Consider the following 20,231-nt stretch of genomic DNA (forward strand, 5'->3'; position numbering starts at 1 on the left):
CATTTGCCACATTTACTGATCTTTCACCAGGAAGATAAGAAATTATCTTCCTTAATACACATCCAAATTATGATGGCTTTTCCCAAGGATACATTGCAGTTTGGGCTGTGGGAAGACTGCCTCTTCCCACCCTGTCCGGAAAGCTGCCTTCGGACAAACGACTGCGTTTCAGAAGAGAATCCCAAACTGACCTTTTTCTCACCTCCAAGAAAAATCCCTACTCATAGCACACGCCTGCCTTCTTTGAGCTGGCCCACATTTTGCGAGGGTTAAGCCACAGACGCAACTCCAAGGCAGAGTTCTTTGGCTCCACGACTTGGCATCCGGGTGTGCCCCACCCCATTTTTTAAAAAAAAAGCCAGATCCTTGAGGCTTCATTCTCAAAATAGCTTGCCAAGAGCCCCTTGTTTTTTGTACACTGCCTCCCAACTCCTTCCTTCCTATAAACCTGTTTTCGCTTTTAGTGCACTCTTTAATTCTGGTGGGCTTAGTTATCGCAGTAAATAAAAACGTCCCTCAAGTAATTTCTCACAATGATGTCTCACAAACCACTGACCTCATTCACCTTAGTGTTTAAGCAGCTGCGTATCATTGCCAAGGTACAAAGAGGTGCAGCTTGCCCTGAAAGGAATTTTTTTTTTCTTAAAGAGTTTAACAAAGAAAAAAAAATCGCTCATAAATTGTTTATATCCAGTAAAGCAAAGTTGGACGACATTTTCTGTGGCTGATTACAACAGTTAAATAGAACAAATCTGGGAAGGGAGGAGCGCGGCGTAAAAAACACCGTGTGGCTTCTGGAGATTTTATATTCTTATTGTACGCGCGGGAAGAGCTTAATCAAAGGAAGATTCTCAATCAGACAAGGAATCGTATCAAACTCCACTTACTGTGTGACCTTGGGTAAGTCACCGAACCCGACTGCGCATTTGTTTATTTACGTGCAAGCTGAGGAATGAGATATGCTTCGTGAGACATCTGCAAGGATTATGTGAGACATTGTGTGAAATCTCTTTTGTACGTAAGAGCTCATTAAACGTTAGTTGCCGCTACTGCTCCTTCCCAGAATGGCCGTTCGTTACTCCCAAATTCCGGAAACTGTTTTCGACAGTTTAACACCCTCGGCTGCAAAAGGATGAGAAGAAACAACACTTCTGTACCCGGCCTCACTTATTTGCCAGAAAAGGCTTTAAACTTTCCATAGGCAAAATCCACTTAACTGATGGCGGGACCCGCTTTGAAAGCACCCCCACCCAGTTCTCACCCCAGTGGATTGTGGGAAGTGTAGTCCCGCGCTCCAGGTGCTTGAGTACAGAAAAGCGGGGAGTAAACTACAACTCCCAGAAGGAAAAGGAACGGGACTATTTCCCAGTCGGGCGGTAGCGCTGTGGGAAGGAATTGGCAATCTCGCTGCCTACGTGGGAGAGAAGGGAGGGTTGGGGGAAGTGTGGAAAAGCAGAACCTGAGCGGCTGCCGCCTGAGGCAGATTTGGTGGGAGAAGTAGAGGGGAGGAAACGGGTGGAGGGGTGAGGTGAGGAGGGCATCTGGATCGCTGCTCCCGGGCGGCATAAAGTTCTTCGCGATGTGGCTGAAGCCCGAGGAAGTGCTCCTGAAAAATGCGCTGAAGCTGTGGCTGATGGAAAGGTCCAACGACTACTTCGTGCTGCAGCGGCGTCGGGGCTACCGGGAGGAAGGCGGCGGGGGGCTCACAGGTAAGCTGTGGCCATCCCCCTCACCCCCTCGCCTCGGGGCCGTGTTCGCTGGTACTTAAAAGGTGGTGAGGGACACAGTTAGTCGTCGCCGCCCGCCGCCCGATCCTAAACCCTGGGCGGGGGGGACTGGGGTTCTTCTCCCGCCACCACCTTTCCGTCGTCCTCACTGAGTCCTGAGAACGCCTCCCTGGACCAGCAGTCGGTCTTTGGGTGGGACGGGGAAAGGGAGGAGGGGTTCCTTCTGAAGCCAAGGAAGAATCTGGGGTAAAGGAAGTGTTCTTTCTGAGGCAGAGTACCTGCCCTGTAGCTTTCCTGGGGGAGGGGGCTGGTGACGAGCGTTAGACGTGGACAGGTCGCATTTAGGCTGGTGACCCGGGCCAGTTCGCAGTTGTGCACTTAACTTTTTTCACAAGCCTCCCAGCCCTTCCCCTCCCCCCCATCGGTAACCGCCACCCTGGGGGTGGGAGGTGTAATTGTGTGGGAGGAGGGATGATGAGGAAAAAGGGAGGAGCTCCAATCCTGTCTCGAGGAATCGGCATCAAATGAGAGATTAGGGAGTCAGGGGGAGGGTCCGAGTGCGGGGGAGGGTGAGGGGTAGGTCTCAGAATTGCTGAACCCTCCCTATTTAGCATCTTTCACTTTGTCTCCAAGTTTTCAATCCTTGGGCTCCCCTCTCAAAGTAACCTTCGTAATTCATTTCTCTCTTGAGAAAAGAGAGAAATGCCCTTTCTTTCAAAACCAAGGTTGTAAGCAAACCAGTTAAACAAACGGAAGTTTCTCTTCCCGCCTAATCTATCCTGCCTTCACTTCTTTGATTTACAAATCAAGAACTCTGTGTGGGTCTAGTGTTTAAAGCCTCCAAGGAGTTTTGGTCTGAGACCTGTCGTCTTGGGCAGGGGCATGCAAACTTTTGGTCATTGGGAGACCAGAGCTCTTTTTCGTGACAACTACTAGTTTGGTATTGTGGCCTTGAAGTGATGAACCAGGCTTAGCAGCAGCGAGATGGAACAGGAAGAGGGAAGAGTCCCAAAACCTGCATGTTAGTCCCATCCTAATCGCCTGTTGAATTATATTCGACACATTCTTTCATTTATTCAACCTGAAGCGCCTACTATGTGCCACATGGAATGCTAGGGTACAAAGATAATTAACATTCAGTTCCCTGCCTTTGAAGTGCTCTTAATCTGGATAAGTGGCAGAGGGTCGGGTTTGGGGGAAGTAACCAGCAAACCAGGCAAATTATAATTATAACCCGTTAACTACTAAACTAGGCAAATTGTAATTAGAACCAAATAACTGAAGGGTTGGGTAAAGATTCATGGAGGAGGTGACATTGCTTTTTCCCTTCTGGTAAATGGTGTCTACCTCAGAGCTGAGAGGATAAAATGAAAGATAACAGGAGCCAAATCAATGTGTTTTGTTAAGATGGTGATGAACATGTGCTGTTGTTTCCTTTTTTTCCCAACACCCCAGCAGTGTGGAGAGAATTTTGAGGTTCTGTGGGACATTTAAAAAAAAATCTTGCATGACCTATTCATCCTATCCAGCGTCTGAAAAGGCCCTCTTGAAAATACGGCAACAAAAATTGCCTGATTTTGTCATTTTCTCATTCTCAAAAATTACAAGTGTTATTTTGCAGAGGAGTCTTTCCATTTATTAGATGTATATGTTTACCAGATTAAAACTTGAGAATCAATGGTCATAATTACTCAGTGACAATTTACCCACTTGAGTCCGTTGAGAACAGATCAGAATATATTTAAAATAGATTTTCCAGCCCAGTGTTACAGCACAATATTTTGGTTCCCCATAATCTCACTTTACCAGAATTTTTCTAGTACTCCTGGCCTCATCTACCAAAGAAGTGTATTTCACTTTGTTACAACTACTGTGTTCCTGAAAATTAATAAGAAAATCAGCTTTTTGAGAATCAAATCACTGTTATGTAGTAGTAAATGTTTTTTTACTTGTTGCAAATTTTCTTTATATAATCACTCCTTGTTTTCTGTGTTTGGTTTTTCATTTGACGTAGTTTTTTTTTTTTTTTTTTTTGCCACGCGGCTTGTGGGATTATAGTTCCCCGAGCAGGGATTGAACCTGGGCCCTCGGCAGTGAGAGCTCGGGAGTTGTAATCACTGGACCTCCGGGGAATTCCCTTGACATGCTTTCTTAGAGCATGGATCAGTTGCATCAGTTTCTTATCTCTATCCTACCCTCTCCCATTTACTCTAGCCCCATCTCTTTAGAATAAGAGAGTGTTTGTCTGAAGAAATAAACCAAGATTTCTTTTCTTTTTTTAAAAAATAAATTTATTTATTTATTTTTGGCTGTGTTGGGTCTTCGTTGCTGAGCGTGGGCTTTCTCTAGTTGCGGCGAGCGGGGGCTACTCTTCGTTGTGGTGCACAGACTTCTCACTGCAGTGGCTTCTCTTGTTGCGGAGCACCGGCTCTAGGCGCGTGGGCTTCAGTAGTTGTAGCACGCGGGCTCAGTAGTCATCGCTCGCAGGCTCCAGAGCGCAGGCTCAGTAGCTGTGGCGCACGGGCTTTGTTGCTCCTCCCTATCCCACCCCTCTAGGTGGTCACAAAGCACGGAGCTGATCTCCCTGTGCTATGCAGCTGCTTCCCACTAGCTATCTATTTTACATTTGGTAGTGTATATATGTCCATGCCACTCTCTCACTTCATCCCAACTTACCCTTCCCCCTCCCCGTGTCCTCAAGTCCATTCTCTAGTAGGTCTGCGTCTTTAATCCCGTACTGACCCTAGGTTCTTCATGACCATTTTTTTTTTTTTAGATTCCATATATTTGTGTTAGCATATGGTATTTGTTTTTCTCTTTCTGACTTACTTCACTCTATATGACAGACTCTAGGTCCATCCACCTCACTACAAACAACTCAATTTCGTTTCTTTTTATGGCTGAGTAATATTCCATTGTATATATGTGCCACATCATCTTTATCCATTCATCTGTCGATGGACACTTAGGTTGCTTCCATGTCCTGGCTATTGTAAATAGAGCTGCAGTGAACATTCTGGTACATGACTCTTTTTGGTTATGGTTTTCTCAGGATATGTGCCCAGTAGTGGGATTGCTAGGTCATATGGTAGTTCTATTTTAGTTTTTTAAGGAACCTCCATACTGTTCTCTATAGTGGCTGTACCAATTTACATTCCCACCAACAGTGTAAGAGGGTTCTCTGTTCTCCACACCCTCTCCAGCATTTATTGTTTGTAGATTTTTTGATGATGGCCATTCTGACCGGTGTGGGGTGATACCTCATTGTAGTTTTGATTTGCATTTCTCTAATGATTAGTGATGTTGAGCATCCTTTCATGTGTTTGTTGGCCATCTGTATATCTTCTTTGGAGAAATGTCTATTTAGGTCTTCTGCCCATTTTTGGATTGGGTTGTTTGTTCTTTTGATATTGAGCTACATGAGCTGCTTGTATATTTTGGAGATTAATCCTTTGTCAGTTGCTTCATTTGCAAATATTTTCTCCCATTCTGAGTGTTGTCTTTTCGTCTTGTTTATGGTTTCCTTTGCTGTGCAAAAGCTTTGAAGTTTCATTAGGTCCCATTTGTTTATTTTTGTTTTTATTTCCATTTCTCTAGGAGGTGGGTCAAAAAGGATCTTGCTGTGATTTATGTCATAGAGTGTTCTTCCTATGTTTTCCTCTAAGAGTTTGATAGTGTCTGGCCTTACATTTAGGTCTTTAATCCATTTTGAGTTTATTTTTGTGTATGGTGTTAGGGAGTGTTCTAATTTCATTCTTTTACATGTAGCTGTCCAGTTTTCCCAGCACCACTTATTGAAGAGGCTGTCTTTTCTCCATTGTATATTTTTGCTTCCTTTATCAAAGGTAAGGTGACCATATGTGTGTGGGTTTATCTCTGGGCTTTCTATCCTGTTCCATTGGAAGGATTATTGACTGCATACCTATAAGCTTTGGGCCTTTCTTAGGATACCTGGTAATACACTGCTCTCTCTCCCTTTCCCCTCCCCTGCTTGCTGCTGGAGTCTTTCCTCCCTTAAGCATAGGCTGGAAACCACCACTCCAGTTTACCTTGGGGTCTTGAATCCTCAATCCCCAAGAGTTACGTTAAAGTCGTAATGATGTAGATTGTATGCAATTAGGTTGGTTTCTTTTCTTTTTTTTTTGGGGTTAAGATATTGGAGATTTATAATGTAAGTAGGAAATTAATATTTGCTGTCAAGTAGATGTCGTTCTAATGAAAAGAAAATCAAGACTTAAAAGTGATGATACTGACCATCCTTCATTTTTCAAAACCTACAGAGTTGTTCTTTATTATATCATTCAAAGAGATCTTTAAAGGTAACTTTTTACTTGATTTCACCTGTATCAAAATGTCCCAGGGAGGGAACTGAGCACAGTGTGATTTGCCCTCCCCAGGGTTTACCCTATGAGATTTTTCTTTAATAAGTCAACTACAAGCTAGAATCCACAAATGCATGAATACACCACCTAGTCCAGTGATTCCACTTACCCCATTCACCCTGCTTCCTTTATTTTCCCTGTTTCTTTAATATTTTTATGTGTCTATTCAGTTGTAATTGTTTTGTGAAGGCTTTGTTTTGTCATTTGTAAAATGGGAACAAAACTTATCTTCCCTATCTCATGGCATTGTTATGTGAGTCAAATGAGTTTTGAAACCTGCGAGCAACTATATAAACATTTGACGTTCATTTATCTATTAATGAAGGTATGAGGTGTTAAGTGCCATTTTCTTTACCCGAAGACCAAATGAGGATCTATATTTGTACCATTTTCCCTAGTAATTACTGTTCCCATGTTGTATATAGAAATTGATTTGGAGTAGTAACATTGAGTATATACAATATGCAGTGATATCACTACAAAATCAAAACACTCATAGTTAATCACTCAAGAATTTTGGTATGATAATGACAATGCATCTATGGTTTTTTTGGTTGTTTTTTGGCCGCATGGCTTCTGGGATCTTAGTTCCCCAACCAGGGATTGAACCTGGGCCCTCGGCAGTGACAGCACAGAGTAATAACCACTGGACCACTAGGGAATTCCTGCATCTGTGGTTTTTAATCAAAATAATATACAGCAATTAGAATAAAATAGCAGGACAGAATTTCTTTTTGATCTACAATTTCCCAAAACCCAGAAGTTCTCAAACAGTGCTTCTATAGATATAAGCATCACTTGTCTTAGTGGTACTGAAGAGTATGTATAACTTTAGTTATCTTAGTTACAGTTTTCAAAACATAATACCTGAAGAAGAAATAATGATTCAGCTGGTGAAAGCCCGTGTTTCTGGTGGACAGTTGTGGAAAGAGTATAGATGTAAAGTAAGCTAAAAATTAATAAAATAAAGGGCACTATAATGTTTACCACGTTGCTGTACAGCTGTGACATGGATTTTATATTACCTTGATGTTAGAAAATCTGCCCAGTTTTTCACCTTTTGCTGCTGCTGTATGAGCACAACAGGTAAGAGTAAATCCTAAATGTGATGTTACAAGATACATTCATTGAACAGATAATTACCAAGTGTCTTCTAAAAATCAAGCACTGATTTAGGTGCTAGAGATAACAGCAGTGAGCAGAGCAAAATCCCCATTCTCATGGGGCTAACATTTTAGTTGAGGGAGGCAAATAAACAAATAATATATGGCTGGTGGCAGTAAACTATATGAAAAAAAATAAGGTATAGTAATAGAGGGGGAAGGGGATTGGTATTTTAGATAAATTTGGTGTAGGAACACTTCTTTAAGGTGACCTATGCGCAGAGACCAGAGGGACTATAGAGTATATGAGCCAAGCAGGTATCTGGGAGCAGAGTGAATATACATAATTCTGTCTGGGAATTTCACTGTGAAGGGAAGCAGGGAAATGGGTAGTAGCTGGCTACTGTCCTGGGTGTTGGTATACAGTGGTGAATAAAACAGAAATAGTTTCTACCCCCACAGACTTTATAATCTGGTGGGACAAATAATAAACAAGTAAGCAAGCAAAATATGTAATTATTGGGGTAGTCAATAATAATATCAGCCTGGTTTGAGTGGCTTATAAATAGTCATGCATGAGGAGTATTTGAAACTCCCAAAGCAATTTTCCAGGGCCAGATCTGGTGTAAAGTATGCTTATCTAATGTCCTGTTAAATGATACAAAGATTTCCTAAAAGCAGTGGTTAATAACAATAGGTGGTATTCTGGTGGCAGAATCCCAGTGTGACATCTGTGGAGCAACTTGCCAAAAGCCAGTTTGGATTGTTTTTTAAAATTAAATCAGCCATCTCTCAGCACCAACAATATCTGGGCTGTGGTTTGATAGAGAGAACTGGGGAGGACATTCTAAGTGGGAGGAATAATATGGTAGTGAAAAAGCAAAAGATGGCAGTTGTTGGGGACACAGCAAGTACTCCAGATTCATTTATTTGTGGTTGAAAATATGAGACTCAAGATATAGTGCCCTTAGCAACCAGAAAAGTTGTTGAAGAGCAATGTCCTCTTCTATAAAAGAGGAAAACCCGGAAAACCGGAGATAGAATATCAAAGGGACCTGAGAATTAAACCTTTGTTGTTTTTTGTCTCCACTGACATTTCAATTCCCGCCTAGATGGTCTTGTTTTTTTCTCTCTCACTCCAGTATAAAAAAGTGAAGTTTTAATCATTAGTTCTCCTCTTGTTTTAAACTAACCAAAATCATGGCCAGCTTTAGTTCTTCTAAATAATGATTTTAAAGCACTATACTATGTATGAGTTTTCATTTGCTGCCACACTTGCTTTTTGCTTTGCACCTGGGAATTCAGATGTTGTATTTTTTTAAATTTTCTGAGGGCTACTCATTTTGTACAGTGATGCATAAGTCTTGAAGTGTATTAAGGTGCTGTAAATAAAGATGGTAACAATTCTCATATTTCTCTATGTTTTAATCTTTAGAAGTATAGCTGGATTTGATTAATAATTCATGTATGCTTTTTTACCCCCATGACACTGTAATCTGCCATTTATGTCATCAGTTACTTACCTTTAAAAAATTCTAAATCCTTTAATGAAACAAAAATTTCAGTTAGGGAAGGAAAGGAGAGCTTATGTATATCTAGTTTTCAAGTAAATGTCTTTAGAAAAAATGCAGGGAGAGGGAAAACAGGACAAAAGAGTTATTTTTATTAACAGTTTTCCAAAGCTCTTAGTGTAAAGTTGGCAGCTTTCAAAATGTCAGCTGTGGCTATTGGATAATTGTAAAATAAGCATTCACAGTCTTGTTTTAAGGACTTAGAACTGGCAGCAAAAGCAGTAGAAACAGGAAAACCTACAACCTCTACTGAGAACACTACTTTCTCCTATTTGAATGTATTTCCTACTAAGTGTGTTGTCATTTTACTAATTAGTTTGTTCATCAACTTTTAATGAACTTGAGATTATAAAAAATTCAGTAAAGGTGTACTTGTTTGACTTTGTAAATACGGCAACTTAAGACAAGATACAGAATCCACTATAAAGTTCCAGTAATCATTTCTATGGCCCCAAATTGTAATCTAACATTTTACTTCGAATGGAAATTAAATCTTGTTTGTATTAGGAAGTTCATTTTAATGACTTCTGTAGCTAGAGCAGTGTTGCCTTACACAGTGTCCTCAATCTACTTTACCAGCAGAAAGAGCCACTTGTCAAATGAAAGTGTACTAGACTAGCACATTGATAATGAGTACCATCTTCAAGCTTTGGCTCTTTTATAGTGGCCCTTCCTCCAACACTCAGCTCTTGGTCCTACTTGTTCATCATTATCATTAACCTAATATAAAAAAGAAATGTTTATCAAATTTGTAGGTGTCTGAAAATGGAAAGGGACAGTTAATACCATAGATCAGTTTTCTCAACACTGGCCGTATGTTAGATTCAACTGAGAACCTTTTAAAATAAACTAAATGACACTGGAGTATTTATGGGTAAAATGATATGATATCTGGGATTTACTTTAAAATACTCTAGGAGGGATTAATGATAGAAGATTGGCAAAATGTTGATAATTACTGAAGTTACGTGATGCACATAGAAGTTTAGTTTATTATTCTATTTTTGAAAATTTTTATAATACAAAGTTAAGGAAAAAACAGAATACCCGGGCCCTGTCCCAGATGAATTAAATTAGAATCTCCAGGCTTTAGTAGTTTTAAAAGTTGAGCTTGAGGAGTTTTTAAAAGTCCTCCAAATGATTCAAATTTGCAGTTAGGGTTGAGAATCACTATCATAGAAGATAAAATCAAGAGTCAGATCTGGACAAGTTAGAATGCTTGGTTAAAATCAGTGAGCTAAAATTTATCATGGGTAAATGTAAACTGCATTTAGGTCTTTTAAAAAATCAGCTGTACAGGACAGAGAATACCTAGGTTGGTGCTTATGTTTGTGAAGAAGATCACAGTGGATTAGTTGATCACAAGCTTAGTATGATGATAGTATGACATAGGGACTGAAAAAGCTGGTATGATCTTTGACTGCGTTAATAGAACCATGTAGCCCACAATATAAAAAACCTGCATTTGTTCAGATCTTATCTGGTATTCAGGTTTGAGTGACACATTTCAAAAGAGACTTTGACAAATAGGTATGTTAAGAGAATGATAGAAGAAATAATAAGAGTCCCAGACAATCTCATGCAATAAACTGGTGAAAGAACTAGGTATATTTTAAGGTAGGGGAGGAGAAGAATAAGCAAGGGGAGACAAGGTAACTATAATAATAATACTTGAAGACCCATCATATTGAATAGAGCATATGTTTTGTATTGCCCCAAAGTTGCAAGGAAGTATTGAATAGCATTTTATTTATCCTAAGAAAGACCTTCCTTTTTCTTTTTTTTTTTTAAGTATATAAGAAATACCTTCATTTTTCTATCTTAAAGGTTAAAAAATGTCCATTGTAAAAATATCAGAAAATATGTGTAGGTGTAAAAAAGAAAATAATGATCACCCATCATCCTGCTGCCTGGAGAAAACCACTGTAACCAGGATTGGCTACCTAATGTGTGTGGCCCAGTGCAAAATGAAAATGCAGGGCTCTTTGTTCAAAAATTTAGAATTTTAAGATGGGTGACAGTCGAGTATTAAGCAAGCACGGGGCCCTTCTGAGCATGAGGCCTTAATGGACAGGCCACAAGCTCATAAAGCCAGCCCTGATTATAACATCTGGATATATACAGTGCACCCTTGAGCAACATGGGGTTTGAACTGTGCGGGTCCACTTATATGTGGGGTGTTTTTTTCCCAATAAATACAACAGTACTACATGATCTGCGGTTGGTTGAACCCGAGGATGTAGAACCGCAGATAAGGAGGGCCGACTATGAAGTTATATGCAGATTTTTGACTGTGTGGCGGTTACCTCCCCTAACCCCTGTGTTGTTCAAGGGTCAACCATAAAATATTTTAGAAATAACTTTCTAATTAGTAGGAATTCCCACCAATGCAATAGGCTGCCTTGGGAGAACTCTGGAGTTTACAGGAAAAAGCTAGGCTTTCTATCAGGGATACCACAGAGCAGACGAATGTATGGGTGGTTGGACTACATGACACGCTAGGGTGTTTTTCACCTCTGACATCAGTGGTGCTCTATCTCTATCCATCCAAATAACTGGTTCATGAACAATAATCATTACCTGTAAATTGCCTATTTTTAAAAATCACAGAACCTTGCTTTTTTTGTTATCTTGCTGTGTCATTTAATAAAGTATTTCACATCACTTATGGTGATGAGTTTCCTTAAGGAGTTTGTTGCTACTTATATGTCAGGATGCTACCAAAACCACATAGACCTTTAATAGGGTCTAGAACATTGATACCATACTCAGTTATAGACATTCAAAGAATGATTTGAATTTCTTGATATTTTTAAATCTCTTGTTCTGTCATGCAGCTGAGAGACCGTATCTATTCTGTTCCCAATTTAATATTGCTATAGAACTTCCCATATGTAGGCTTATTCATGACCTTGGATATTCAGGCTGTCACATGATAAACCTCTGTGTATATGGAAAAGCAACCCAAAGTTGTCTGCTTGTTTTCATGTACTTTTAGAACCCAGACACTGGCACATATTAATTCCTAAATGACTTGCAGGGACTTGATGATGATTATAGCTTAATGCGCTGGAAGACTTCCCCAAGTGACTAGAAATGTATTCTAGCACTAGCTTCCAAATTATTTGTTGCATGGTTTTACACTAACTGCCTGATTTAAAGCACTTACAAAAACCGAACAATTTCCTTTCTACATAGTGTAAAGCACTTATAATCTTGCAAACATTTCTGTTGCAAAAAAATGACCTTTCCTGCCAGTGGTTTTGACCACTTTGTCTGTCCCCAGTCTCAAACTTTCTATCAAAGAGCTAATTGTTATTATGTTACTCAGGAATGATTATCTGTGGCCTCTCCTTTCTGCCTCCTCACACATCCACACTCCCACTGTTAACTTTCAGCTGAGCCAAACTTTTCTTTACCTCTTTGTTCTTTTTCCCATTCTTCTAATACTGCTTTTTCTAGGGTATATAAAGAAGGAAATAGAATTTGAGCTACTTTTATTTAAAATGTGGTAAACATGAAATAAATGATTTTCCTCGCAAATTTGAAAAAACTTTTTTGAAAGCTTTTTTAGAACTTAAATTCTTGGAAGCCAAATCCAGCAGCTTTAACAGTGCTGTGTTTAATGAATGCTTTTATTTGAACTCCTTTATTTTGACAGTTTTGTCAAGTTATTGCATGTTTATTTATATAAACAGACATTCATACACTTGATTCCATTTTTTCAACCTGAAGATAGTTACCTCTTTTGGTTGTTTTTTACTACTACTCTTTTATCTATTTTAGTATTTTTACTTTCCCATCTTCAAACTGAGAAAATCCTCCTTTTTTCCATTTCCTGAATAATTTCAGTTACATTGCTCTGAAGAAACTATCTGCATATGTTTAGCTCCCACTTTTATTTCTTTATCTTTCACCAACTTCTACTTTTCTTACCTTGTCCTTGGTCTCTTAGCCAGATCTCCAATTTCTTACACTTTTTCACTCTGAAAGTGATAGATTTTGCCTTTTCTCTCCAAGCCCTTCAGTAATTCCCTCATTATTAGTTGATATATAATCACTTCCTCTGTCTCTCCTCTTCATTCCCATTCTCTCTTCCCCGGTACTGTCTCTTTCATAATATTTGTTTGGATGTTCATATTTCTTTTTCTTAGTCTTCAATTCATAGTATAGGTTTTTCATATCAGATAATTTCTTTTTTTATGCAAACTTTACTTATTTATTATGTTTGGCTGCGTCGTCTTAGTTGCGACATGCGGGCTCTTCCTTGCGGTGCGCGGGCATCTCTCTAGTTGTGGCGTGCAGGCTCCAGAGCACGTGGGCTCTGTAGTTTGCGGCAGGCAGGCTCTCAGTAGTTGTGGCACGCGGGCTTAGTTGCCCCACGGTATGTGGGATCTTAGTTCCCCGACCAGGGATCGAACCGGCGTCCTCTGAATTGCAAGACGGATTCTTAACCACTGGACCACCAGGGAAGTCCCAGATAATTTCTTCTTTCTATAAGCTGCACGTGTTGTGATTGCCAGAATCTTTCTTGATACTTGACCCCCCACTATCAAAACCCTCTGTAAGATTGCTAATTGATGTTATGCTGCATTTGTGACCCCTATTTTTACTTTTTTACCAATTCCTACATCTACTTTCCCACCCTTTTCTTTCAGCTGAGCCAAATTTCTCTTTATTTCTTTGTTCTATCTCCTACTCTTCTAATTTGCCTCCCTCTATGCTTATAATAAACTTCCTACCTCACATCTGCCAACCTACCTATATTCTCATTCAAAGCTTGCTTGAAGTCTTAACTCCTTTTAAGTGGGTAAAGATAGGAAAATAGCCAAAGGCCTGTTTTATAATTGATTTATTTTTTCTAAATCTGTATGCTAAATAAAAGAGGAATGCCTCATAAACTAAAACAAACACTCAACCAATCAAAGCTTCCAGAAAAGGAAGGTAGATTTATGTATTTCAGCTATCTCACTGATACAGTTAAGTCAACAAATTTTGCTCCTGTTGTGTCCAGCAATATGTTGAAAGTTAGGGATACAAACCCAGAGGTAGAAGACATGCTTATTGTCCCCAGAGAACTAATAATCTAGATAAGGAGGTAAAATAAATACACATGAAGCACTTAGAAAGTAGTTGTAATAACTAGCCTAATAATCAGAATTCTAGGTTGTGTCATATAGACTTTAAGTGCCATAAGTAATCAGAGAAAAGGGAAGGCGTAATTGCTTGGGGTTGCCAGTGAAGATTTCATAGGGGAATTGGGTCTTGAAGAAAATGTAGAATTTGGATTAGCCAGACTGGGCTACAAGACTTGCATTAGCATTTCTAGGTAAAAAGAGACTTGCTTAGCAAAGACTTTAAGGGAGAAATTAGTTGTTTAAGAAAACAGCAAACTTTATTCTAGGGAGGAGTAGGAAATATCAGATAATTAAATTGAAGCTAAATGATCAAAGGCTTGAATTCCAAATTGAGAAATTAAATGTTAAAAAGAAATTCCCCTTACCTAAGCATTTTAATTAATCAAGGTTTTTTTAACCTTGTTTAAATATCCATTGTTTTCTTATAATAGTATTAGCTAACACTGAGTCTTTTGCTATATGCCAAGTGTTTTATGTGTAATAATAACTCATTTCATCTTTACAACAACCTTTTGTGGTAGACTCCATTTTTACCCCCTTATTTTACAAATGAGGATGAAGAAAACGTAATTACAACTGGCTCAAGTTGACACAAGTAAGTACCAGAGCCAGGATTCAAACCTAGGTAATCTCTGGTACCAGAATCTACATTCTTATCTGCTCTATACACAACCTTGTAAAGGAGGTAAATAAGTGCTGCAAATATATCATGAGGTTTAGACAACTGAACCTGACTTATTCTTTTATAGAAAGATAATATTTTCAAGAACTACTGACATTGGAGCGGCGTAATCTCTTCATCCTGAGTATATTTTTTCTTTAAGAAAAATCTCTATAAGGAAGCTTTGGGCTAGAAATTAAAAAAAAAACATTGGTTGTTAGTCATATGAAGCGATATTGATTTTATCTCTTGTAAAATCCTTGTTTCAACAGTCTCTTTATTACAATAGGGCTTCTGGTTGGGACTCTTGATTCAGTCTTAGACTCCACTGCTAAAGTAGCTCCATTTCGCATCCTACACCAGACACCAGATTCTCAAGTTTACCTGTCAATTGCTTGTGGTGAGTATGATTTTTAAAACATGGAATTCAAACAAATAAGGATCTTAAGAAATTGAATATTTAAATTTACTTATATTCCCCAGTTGTTTTGGTTTTTTTTAATTAATTTTTATTGGAGTATAGTTGATTTACAAATAGAGTCACAGATGTAGAAAACAAACTTATGGTTACCAAGGGGGAAACGGGGGGGGGGGTGAGGGACAAACTGGGAGATTGGGATTGACATATATACACTACTATATATAAAATAGATAACTAGTAAGGACCTGCTGTATAGCACAGGGAACTCTACTCAATACTCTGTAATGACTTATATGGGAATAGAATCTCCCCAGTTGTTTTGATTTAGAAACAAGTTAAATGTGCAGCTCTATTTGAGAGACTAGAAAGATATCTATTTATTTAAGAAGGATTACAAATTATTTTTTAAAAATCCATTAATGTGAGGGACCTAAAGAATGTGTTCCAGCAGTGCTGATTCTGAGTAAATTTTGCTTAGTGCTACTGCTGTATGACTCCTTTCTTCAACTTATTGGGTCGGCCAAAAAGTTCGTTTGGGTTTTCCATACCATCTTATGGAAAAACCCAAACGAACTTTTTGGCCGACCCAATACCTCTCCTGCTTAACCCAACTGCTAGGAAGATGAGAACCTCCCCCATGAAGTACTTTGTTTCATCTCTAATAACTCAGATGAGGAGAATCAAGTTCAAAACTTAAAGGCTGATCCCTAAGAAAATTTAAGCCTAAAAATCTGAACCTTTTTTAGTTACACACTGACTTTCTCGCAAAAGGCACCATATCCTTGAAATATGAAGGGATATCTTACACGTAATGCTACATATTCATCCATGCTGGGGTGGTTCAGATGCTTCCACATATATCTTTTGTGGTAGAAAAGGAATTAGGATGGTTCTTCCTAACAAAGAAACTCAAAATTTAAAAAAAAATACAGTGACAGTTTACTTCTTTTATGATGCCATTACAATGTTGGTCTAAATTAGAATCCGAGATTTGTGGCTTTTTTAATGTTGAAAGGCTGCCTTTTTCTCATTCTTTCTCTCTTCTCCCCCCTCTTCTTTTAAGTATACATACTTTTTTAAAAAAATAAAAGCCTGTCAATTTCTGGACAGTTCATATGTGTGAACATACAGCATACAATTAATTTTTTAAGATGTGTGGCTTGTTTTGTGCATCTCCCTCTAAGCTTCCTTTAGTGTTTCTGGTGAGTGTTTTCTCCTGGCTCTTTTAAATTGAATGCTGTTTAAACTAAATGAAGAAGATATTACACCTGCTGACATCATGAGATGTCTATAACCTCAACTCTAAATCTGGTTGGTAGAAATTATTTAGAAAAAAATATCCCTTTTACTTGAAAAAAATGGATGATAATACAACTTATTCCCCCAAATTAACCTGATACAGAAATCTAGTAGTTACCTACTAATGAAGCTTCTTTATACCTAAAGGACCAAAATTAAGGCCTTAAAATTTCCCCACGGCTTTTATTTGTTGTTCATTAAAGAAAGATATTACACATGGTATGATGACTTGAGAAACATGAATACAATTCTAACTGAACTGTAGGAAATAGGCGATTTTGCAGAGAGTCAATAAATTTTTTAATGTATCACTCTCCATATATCACAAAACGTACTTAGAAGTCAGGATATTTCTTTTGAATGAGATTTGTATAATCTGCAGTGATAGAGAGATCTTAAAGGTCTGTGGGTTATAGGGGGAAATTGATAGATATTGAAATGTTCTTCAAGCCAAAGCAACCCAGAGCTAAGTGTAGTATTTAGTCTGACCCTCAATAAACCACCTAACACTGATGCAGGAGGTCACAAGGATTTAACCTTGCTACAGGATTTCTAACCTCTTTCATAAAATTTCTTTAAGTTGACTAGACCTTTTAATGAAGGAGTTGACTCTGAGCAAAGGCTTCATACTTTCTGAGATAGAGTTGCCACAGTTGAAATCCACATTTACACAGTGTGCATAGGATTGTCATGTGCATGCTGTTTTCAGTCACACAGATAGGCACAGTACTGACTGTATTATTTGAAGGCCAAAGATTACATTATGTATATTTATATTCTGCTACTCTATATATTCTCTTAAAAGAACTGGTTACCGTAGGCACCAGTTACTGGCACCTTGTTTTCAGAATTTTATATCTTTTCTCATGAGTTGTATTTACTTTTCTCCACTTTCCTTAAATATTTTATTCTTTCTACTTATAGTGTTCCTACCCACATATAGTGATGAAATAGAGAATAAATGTAGTACCCCTATTCTTTTATGATGATCATTTTTGAAAATGAGCAAATATAATTTTATTTCTTTTAAAACTAAGCTTATAAATATCAAGAGCAGTTTTTTGTGTGTGGAGTTTTCTTTGAGTCTTTCATTCTCTTTTATTATGAATCAGGAGCCAACAGAGAAGAAATAACCAAACATTGGGAATGGTTAGAACAAAATATCATGAAGACCTTGTCTGTGTTTGATTCTAATGAAGATATTACTAATTTTGTACAAGGAAAGATAAGAGTAAGTGGCATGGATATATTTTGTAGATGGAATACTAAAGTCTTTGACCTTCTTATTTGAGGATCGAAGCTGCATGGCAGGTCATTGTTTTACTGCCACCTTTCAGAATTGGCAGAATCACATATATGAATATCAGAATCAGAACTAAAGACATTGTAAAGTTAGCGGTTAGTCTTTGGTGCCCTTGTGAGTGCTATTAGGGATATTTTCATTTCAGAATCTCTTGAGTTTGCAGCTTGAATGAACCCTTCACTCAATCAAAATAATATTTAGCACCTCTATTTGTGGTAGCTCCTTGTGAGGCATTAGAAAAAGCCTAATTACAAAATTAAACAAAATCTGCTCACCTCTGTCCTAAGAGATGTGTGTGCACATGCATGTGTGTGTGTGTGTGTGTACAGTTTTATTCAATGAATTGTTTAAATATGTGAGAGATATTTTTGTTGGTAGGTAATTACTAATTTTCAGAAAATATTTTGTCTCCTTTAGGGATTAATTGCTGAAGAGGGAAAACATTCTTTTGCAAAAGAAGATGACCCTGAGAAATTTCGAGAAGCCCTTTTGAAATTTGAAAAATGTTTTGGTTTACCAGAGCAGGAGAAGTTAGTGACCTATTACTCGTGCAGTTATTGGAAAGGACGGGTTCCTTGTCAGGGTTGGCTATATCTTAGCACCAACTTTCTGAGCTTCTATTCTTTTTTGTTGGGATCAGAAAGTAAGTGGTTTCTGTTGCTTACTGTGACTTTGAACTTGCAGACTGACCTATCAACTCTGTGGTGGTGTTAGGTTGCATATAAAGTAATAGGATAGATATTAAGGGTAATTAAACTGTACATTAAAAAGTTTACTTCATCTAGGGAAAGAATACTTTTAAGACTGGTTGTTTAACATAAGAACCATTAGAATTGTGTATAGAATGCCTTGCATATTGTGGGAGACAAGTGAATATTAAATGATGATGGTGATCTAGCATGTGACTCCTTTCTTTCACTTGTTCTAAACTACCTACTTTCTTTAATCTATGTTTTAATACTTGTTTTAAACATACAATATACATATAGTAATCATAGTACCTAATGGCTCACAGCTACAAAGAAGAATCAAACAGTACTGTTCATAGCACATGTATAGCTTTTACACCAATGGTTATATAATTGTGTAAATTGAAATATCAAATTTAATATCAGGTTTAAATATCGAATCAGAAAAAATTAAAAATTATTTAAAATTATATCTGTTCCTAGGATCACCAATTATTGTATGTTCATTGTTATGCTTCAAAATTTTAACTAATATCTTGAACTCTAAAATATTTTAGTTGTTCATAGCATTTTTCAAGTGGTTAACTATTGTTTTGAAAGACCTGATTGATAAATATGAATCAACATTGAGAAATTTAATCATATCTGCTTATAATTCTTATTTGCAGTAAAACTCATTATCTCCTGGGATGCGGTCTCAAAACTTGAAAAGACTTCAAATGTCATACTGACAGAGAGTATTCATGTGTGTTCCCAAGGAGAGAATCACTACTTTTCAATGTTTTTGCATATTAACCAAACATACCTTCTTATGGAACAGCTGGCAAACTATGCTATAAAAAGAATTTTTGATAAGGAAACATTTGATAATGACCCAATCCTTGATGATCCTCTACAAATTACTAAAAGGTATTCGAAGCTTAATTAATATTTACTTTTTAAGTATTGTTTGACCAAAGAATGGTAGCATTGAATAGCATTAAAAGTTAACTGTTCTTAAAAAAATTTAATTGTTCTATGTTATATGATAGTTTTTCTTTGAAGTAATCTTAGATGTGTGGGTTTTTTTAGTTTATTCATGTGCATTTCACAAATAGTATCCTCTCCATTCCATTATGGTTTATCACAGGATATTGAATATAGTTCCCTGTGCTATACAGTAGGACCTTGTTGTTTATCCATCCTATATATAATAGTTTGCATCTGCTAATCCCAAACTCCCAATATTTCCCTCTCCCACCATCCCCCACCCCCCACCCCCCACCGACAGTTTCACTTTTTATTAAAAGGGTAAGTTAGTAGAGTCAATGGAACATGCGCTTCAGAATGAGAGTAGAGCAACCCTGGGACAAGTCATAATCTCTCAGGACCTCAGTTTTCTCAGCGGTCATTTGTACCTCAGAGAGCACTTGTGAGGAATGAGCAATATAACGTTTGAAAGCACTTTGTAAAATATAAAGCACTAGATAAATGTTAATCATTATTAATGCCTGCATCAGAAGTATCTGTCTGGTAGCTGTTTGCCACTATATTTGGTTTGCTGAAACTGACCAGAGCCATTTCATCCTGCTCAACACTCAGAACAGTTGACTGAAGTGAGCTGAGCATGCCAAAAGGGAGGGAGGGCGGAGAGGATCCAGAAATAGCTAGTGAGAACCACTTCTGGCAAGAAGGATGAGGGTATAGACTGTATGGGAAAGTGTAAATGAGACAAACCTAAGCTGCAGTCCTATGGATAGACCAGAACAAGTGACTTGGATGGTTGTGTGATTGCTACATAGCCCTAACTTGGGTACAGTTGTTCCTCTTGCCTATTCTTAAACCATTCCTAAAAGCTATATACATAAGGGTTCCTTTGTGAGCCTTCCTGCTTTTCTGGAAATAGATCAGCGAGGTGAATTTTTTTACACCTTATTACCAAAATTAGGTCCCAGTGT

General features: G+C 38.0%; 1 protein-coding gene across 4 annotated transcripts in view; it reads left to right on the forward strand.

The window, feature by feature from the left end:
- The first annotated feature begins 1,450 nt into the window (after positions 1-1,450).
- Positions 1,451-20,231, forward strand: part of TBC1D8B (TBC1 domain family member 8B) — a 78,024-nt gene continuing 59,243 nt past the window's right edge. For all 4 annotated transcript variants that reach the window (XM_068532848.1, XM_068532849.1, XM_068532850.1 and 1 more), the window contains exons 1-5: positions 1,451-1,709; positions 14,872-14,982; positions 17,415-17,533; positions 18,023-18,248; positions 18,963-19,203. In XM_068532848.1, coding sequence (XP_068388949.1) covers positions 1,580-1,709; positions 14,872-14,982; positions 17,415-17,533; positions 18,023-18,248; positions 18,963-19,203 — 827 coding nt within the window. In that variant the 5' untranslated portion in view covers positions 1,451-1,579. The remainder of the gene's footprint in view (positions 1,710-14,871; positions 14,983-17,414; positions 17,534-18,022; positions 18,249-18,962; positions 19,204-20,231) is intronic.

The sequence above is a fragment of the Eschrichtius robustus genome, chromosome X, assembly GCF_028021215.1.
Source record: "Eschrichtius robustus isolate mEscRob2 chromosome X, mEscRob2.pri, whole genome shotgun sequence".
NCBI lineage: Eukaryota > Metazoa > Chordata > Mammalia > Artiodactyla > Eschrichtiidae > Eschrichtius > Eschrichtius robustus.